The sequence below is a fragment of the Cajanus cajan genome, chromosome 4, assembly GCF_000230855.2.
Source record: "Cajanus cajan strain Asha chromosome 4, NIPB_CcT2T_4, whole genome shotgun sequence".
In the NCBI taxonomy this organism is placed as follows: domain Eukaryota; kingdom Viridiplantae; phylum Streptophyta; class Magnoliopsida; order Fabales; family Fabaceae; genus Cajanus; species Cajanus cajan.
In genome coordinates, this window is record NC_138520.1 from 37,777,469 (window position 1) to 37,784,309 (window position 6,841).

General features: G+C 36.8%; 1 protein-coding gene across 1 annotated transcript; it reads left to right on the plus strand.

Moving 5' to 3' along the window:
- The first annotated feature begins 3,244 nt into the window (after positions 1 to 3,244).
- Positions 3,245 to 5,165, plus strand: LOC145957293 (uncharacterized). Its single transcript, XM_083073521.1, has 2 exons — positions 3,245 to 4,711; positions 5,067 to 5,165. Exons 1-2 carry the CDS (start codon positions 3,245 to 3,247, stop codon positions 5,163 to 5,165), a joined length of 1,566 nt encoding a protein of 521 aa, XP_082929647.1.
- Positions 5,166 to 6,841: the final 1,676 nt, after the last annotated feature.

A 6,841-nucleotide genomic window follows, 5' to 3' on the forward strand; every position in this document is an offset into this window, starting at 1 on the left:
ACCAATTACCTGTTATGTTGTGCATCTCTGTTGGTTATTAGAGAGAACCGATGAACAGTAAACCAATTACCTGTTATGTTGTGCATCTGTGTTGGTTATTAGTCTCCGCAGGTGTAGCAAGTAAGTCAGTTGAAGAATTAGAGAGAACCAATGAACAGTAAACCAATTACATGTTATGTTGTGCATCTGTGTTGGTTATTAGTCTCCCTAGGTGTAGCAAGTAAGTCAGTTGAAGAATTAGAGAGAACCAATGAACAGTAAACCAATTACATGTTATATTGTGCGTCTGTGTTGGTTATTTGTCTCCCTAGGTGTAGCAAGTAAGTCAGTTGAAGAATTAGAGAGAACCAATGAACAGTAAACCAATTACCTGTTACGTTGTGCATCTATGTTGGTTATTAGTCTCCCCAGGTGTAGCAAGTAAGTCAGTTGAAGAATTAGAGAGAACCAATGAACAGTAAACTAATTGCCTGTTATGTTGTGCATCTGTGTTGGTTATTAGTCTCCGCAGGTGAAGCAAGTAAGTCAGTTGAAGAATTAGAGAGAACCAATGAACAGTAAACCAATTACCTGTTATGTTGTGCATCTGTATTGGTTATTAGTCTCCACAGGTGTAGCAAGTAAGTCAGTTGAAGAATTAGAGAGAACCAATGAACAGTAAACCAATTACCTGTTATGTTGTGCATCTGGGTTGGTCATTAGTCTCCCCAGGTGTAGCAAGTAAATGAGTTGAAGAATTAGAGAGAACCAATGAACAGTAAACTAATTGCCTGTTATGTTGTGCATCTGTGTTGGTTATTAGTCTCCCCAGGTGAAGCAAGTAAGTCAGTTGAAGAATTAGAGAGAACCAATGAACAGTAAACCAATTACCTGTTATTTTGTGCATATGTATTGGTTATTAGTCTCCCCAGGTGTAGCAAGTAAGTCAGTTGAAGAATTAGAGAGAACCAATGAACAGTAAACCAATTACCTATTATGTTGTGCATCTGTGTTGGTTATTAGAGAGAACAAATGAACAGTAAACCAATTACCTGTTATATTGTGCATCTTTGTTGGTTATTAGTCTCCCAAGGTGTAGCAAGTAAGTCAGTTGAAGAATTAGAGAGAACCAATGAACAGTAAACCAATTACCTGTTACGTTGTGCATCTATGTTGGTTATTAGTCTCCCCAGGTGTAGCAAGTAAGTCAGTTGAAGAATTAGAGAGAACCAATGAACAGTAAACTAATTGCCTGTTATGTTGTTCATCTGTGTTGGTTATTAGTCTCCCCAGGTGAAGCAAGTAAGTCAGTTGAAGAATTAGAGAGAACCAATGAACAGTAAACCAATTACCTGTTATGTTGTGCATCTGTATTGGTTATTAGTCTCCCCAGGTGTAGCAAGTGAGTCAGTTGAAGAATTAGAGAGAACCAATGAACAGTAAACCAATTACCTGTTATGTTGTGCATCTGGGTTGGTTATTAGTCTCCCCAGGTGTAGCATGTAAATCAGTTGAAGAATTAGAGAGAACCAATGAACAGTAAACCAATTACCTGTTATATTGTGCATCTGTGTTGGTTATTAGAGAGAACCGATGAACAGTAAACCAATTACTTGTTATGTTGTGCATCTGTGTTGGTTATTAGTCTCCCCAGGTGTAGCAAGTAAGTCAGTTGAAAAATTAGAGAGAACCAATGAACAGTAAACCAATTACCTGTTATATTGTGCATCTGTGTTGGTTATAATTCTCCCCAGGGGTAGCAAGTTAGTCGGTTGAAGAATTAGAGATAACCAATGAACAGTAAACTAATTACCTATTATGTTGTGCATCTGTGTTGGTTATTAGAGAGAACCAATGTGATGAGGACATGGGCAAGGATTTAGGAGCACTCAAAGGACTTGGAGGACCAATGACTAGGGCGAGGACTAAAAAGGCCAAAGATGCTTTGCAACAAGTTACGGCCCTCATTCTTGAAGAAATGCCTAAAGATGAAAACAAGGCCAAGATGGTGAATTGTATCAAGGATTATGAAGCCTAATTACTCTATGGTGTTCTTAGTAATTGTAATTAGTAAATAAAGGCCTAAAACTCTTGTTAAAGTGGCTGCCAACTCTTTTTGGGCTGCACCACTTATTGGGCTAGTTTTTTAAGCAAGTTATTTTTATCAAATAAGGCCCAAAACCTTTGGGATGAGTCAGCCATGAGGCATACCAGAGGGGTGCACGAATTTAGCATGTGTTTTATTTAATGTTTTAGTGGTCATAATTGTTAGGCTTAGTGGAAGTTCAATAATTGCCCACTAAAGTGTTTTTTTATAATATTTTGTCATTAGTGGTCATAATTCAGGCTTAGTGGAGTCCATTATTTGTCCACTAATGTAAGTGAAGGTTGTTGATTGTAAGTTATATAAGCTGCCCATGGGGATGAACAAAATCAGATCAGAATTTGAGTTTTAATTACTGAGAGTAATTCTCTAATTGTTCTTGAGTGATTCAAGAGTTTGGGCATATCAAAGGATAAACCACAATTCTTTGTGTGAAGCCTTTTCCTTGGAAGAGTGATTCTTCCTTCATTCATTTTTTTTTACTGTATCCTTTTACCTTCATTTCTAGCATTCTAATTCCAGAAAATTAAGTTCCAGATTTTTGAACCCAAAAGATCCTTCTTCATTCCTTGTGCAAATTAGGAATCCTATCATTTGGTATCAAAGCTCCGGTTTTTTTGGGTCATCCACATCATTTGCTGGAATTTCTTTGGGTAACATCTTTCCTTATTATTTCTCATTACCATTGATATTACCTTAGTGTTCTTTCTTTATTTCTGAACCATTGCAAAAATTAGGCCTGAATAGTATTAAAAAAAAAAAATTCGTGAATATATAAAAAAAAAAAAAAAAGTTGTGGCTGAATGGTTCATGCGTTTAGAACACTTAAGACTCAAAATTTAAGGTAATATTTCGGTTGGGTTGAAGGGTGTTACTAACTTATCTAAAATTCCAGTTTTTGATTCCTAAGTTTCCTTGTTTTCTTTTTGAATTTTAGGTGACTGTTTTGTATTCCTTTCTTTTTTTTTTTTTTAAGCCTACCCTGAACCTTGCTTTTAACACAAAATATCAAATTTGTGGTTTGTTCTTTGTGTTGTCTATTTTTGAATTGCTTTTAAAAAAAAAAAAAAAGGAGTGATCTTTTTACGAGTGTAAACACGTGAGAAGAGTGGTGAGGTCCTATTTTCTTTGTGTTTGTTAGTACTCTTGTTTTTTTTGAAGATGGCAGATGGAGATCATTTGGATGGAACACAAAGACTCTTGTTCGACGCTATTAATGCTCAAATGCAAAGATTATTGAGAGAAAACAATGAGGAGTTGTATGGAAGAATTGAACGATTAGAGAATTATGAACATCATGAAGAAGAAAGGAGAGGAAGAATTGGTGGTGCTCCTAGGCAAAACAGAATTGAAGGTATTAAACTTAATGTTCCTCCATTTAAGGGGAAGAGTGATCCGGAAGCCTATGTGGAATGGGAACTCAAAATAGAACATATTTTCACTTGTAACAATTATGATGAAGAGCAAAAGGTGAAACTTGCAGCAGCTGAGTTCTCAGACTATGCACTTGTGTGGTGGAATAAGTTGAAAAGAGAAAGGTTGAGAAATGAAGAGCCTTTGGTGGAGACTTGGGCTGAAATGAAAAAGCTCATGAGGAAACGTTATGTGCCAGCTAGCTATGCTAGAGATGTGAAATTTAAACTTCAAAAATTGTCACAAGGCACCAAGGGAGTTGAAGAGTATTACAAAGAATTGGACTTGCTCATGATGCAAGCCAATGTTGAAGAAGATCCGGAACTAACCATGGCTCGTTTTATTAATGGTTTGAATAATGATATTCGTGATGTTGTTGAATTGCAGGAATTTGTTGATATAGAAGATTTGCTGCACAAATCCATTCAAGTGGAACAACAACTCAAAAGAAAAAGTGTGACCAAGAAGAGTTCTTCTAATTATAATTCCTTTAGTTGGAAGGACAAAAATAAGAAGGAGGTGACTGCCACTTCAAGCAATCCAGCATCTACTTCTCATGTAAAATCATCCTCTAAGACCTTAGAACAGCCTCAAAAGAAGAGTAAAGACATAAAATGTTTTAAGTGTCAAGGCATGGGTCATTATGCCTATGAGTGTCCTACCAAAAGGACCATGGTTCTCAAGGAGAATGGGGATTACACTAGCCAATCTGATGTTAGTGAAGAAGAGGAAGGTGACATTGAGGAGGAGGAGGAGGCCCTTGAGGGAGATTTATTGATGATAAGGAGAATGATGGGTAGTCAAATGAGTCCTTTAGAAATAAGCCAAAGGGAGAATATTTTCCACACAAGGTGTTCCATCAATGGAAAGGTTTGCATGGTGATTATTGATGGAGGGAGTTGCGCTAATGTGGCTAGTGCTAGATTAGTGTCAAAGCTAAATTTAGACACTAAACCACATCCTAGACCATATAAACTTCAGTGGCTTAGTGAGGATGGAGAGGTGCAAGTGAGGCAGCAAGTAGAAGTGGAGATTTCCATTGGAAAATACAAAGATAAGGTGCTATGTGATGTAGTTCCAATGGAGGCCAGCCACATACTTTTAGGAAGGCCTTGGCAATTTGACACTAAAGCCATCCATGATGGCTATTCCAATAAGATTTCTTTTGTGCACCAAAATAAAAAGATTGTCCTCAAGCCTTTGAGTCCTAAAGAGGTGTGTGAGGATCAATTGAGGATGAGAGAAAAGATTTCTTTGGAGAGAAAAGAAAGTGATCTTGAGAAAAAGAGTGAACAAAAATTTAAAAAAAAGAAAAGGAGTGAAACACTTGAGAGAAGAGAGAGTCTTTTGGCAACAAAGAGTGAGGTGAAGAGGTTGTTCCTTGCTAAACAGCCCCTTTATCTAATGTATTGCAAAAATCAGATTTTAAACACTAACACTTTTGATGAATTGGAAATACCTTCTAGTGTTAAATCTCTTTTGCAGGAATTTCGTGATGTTTTTCCATCAAGCATACCAAGTGGACTACCACCTTTGAGGGGAATTGAACACCAAATTGATCTCATTCCAGGAGCTTCTTTACCCAATAAGCCAGCTTATAGAAGCAATCCACAAGAAACGCAAGAAATACAAAAGCAAGTGGATGAACTCATGGCCAAAGGATGGGTAAGAAATAGCATGAGTCCTTGTGCTGTTCCAGTAATTTTGGTCCCTAAAAAAGATGGTACATGGAGAATGTGTTCTGATTGTAGGGCTCTAAATAACATCACCATAAAATATAGGCACCCAATTCCTAGACTTGATGATTTGCTTGATGAATTGCATGGTGCAAGTTTTTTCTCTAAAATTGATTTGAAAAGTGGGTATAATCAAATTAGAATTAGAGAGGGTGATGAATGGAAAACTGCTTTTAAAACAAAATATGGTTTGTATGAGTGGTTGGTTATGCCTTTTGGCTTAACTAATGCACCCAGTACTTTCATGAGATTGATGAACCATGTTTTGAGGGAATTTATTGGCAAATTTGTTGTAGTATATTTTGATGATATTCTTGTCTATAGCACTTCTCTTGAATTGCATGTGGAACATTTGAAATCTGTTTTGAATGTGCTTAAGGAAGAACATTTGTTTGCCAATCTTGAAAAATGTGTGTTTTGTACTGATCATGTTGTATTCCTTGGTTTTGTTGTAAGTTCTAAAGGAGTACAAGTAGATGAGGAAAAGGTTAAGGCCATCCAAGAATGGCCCACACCTAAATCCGTGAGTGAAGTGAGAAGTTTCCATGGTTTGGCAAGTTTTTATAGGAGGTTTGTTAAGGACTTTAGCACCTTGGCAGCACCTCTTAATGAAGTAGTAAAGAAACATGTGGGTTTTAAGTGGGGAGAGAAACAAGAGGAAGCCTTTGTTGCTCTTAAGCAAAGGTTAACCAATGCGCCTATTCTTGCTTTACCAAACTTTGCTAAATCTTTTGAAATTGAATGTGATGCTTCCAATGTTGGTATTGGGGCTGTGTTGTTACAAGAAGGCCATCCAATTGCTTATTTTAGTGAAAAATTACGTGGGGCTGCCCTTAACTTTTCCACTTATGATAAGGAATTGTATGCCTTGGTAAGAGCTTTGAAAACATGGCAACACTATCTTTTTCCCAAAGAATTTGTAATACATAGTGATCATGAGTCCCTAAGGTATTTGAAGGGACAAGGCAAGCTTAACAAGAGGCATGCCAAGTGGGTGGAGTTTTTGGAACAATTTCCCTATGTCATAAAACATAAAAGGGGCAAAGGGAACATTGTGGCTGATGCTTTATCAAGGAGACATACATTACTTTCCACTCTTGAAACTAAATTGCTTGGATTTGAATCTTTGAAAGAAATGTATGCTTCTGATGAAACTTTTGGTGAAATATATGCTGCATGTGAGAAATTATCTCAAAATGGGTATTTTAAGCACAATGGGTTTTTATTTAAAGAAAACAAATTGTGTGTGCCTGCATGTTCCATTAGAGAATTGCTTGTTAGTGAATCACATGGTGGTGGTTTGATGGGGCACTTTGGGATTAAAAAGACTTTGGAAATTTTACAAGAACATTTTTTTTGGCCTCATATGAAACGTGATGTGCAAAAATTTTGTGAACATTGTGTTGTGTGCAAAATGGCTAAATCTAAATCATTACCGCAAGGATTGTATACTCCTTTGCCAACTCCTGAATATCCTTGGATTGACATATCTATGGACTTTGTGTTAGGACTGCCTAGAACAAAGAATGGCAAAGATTCTATTTTTGTGGTTGTTGACAAGTTCTCAAAAATGGCACACTTCATACCTTGCAAAAAGGTAGATGATGCG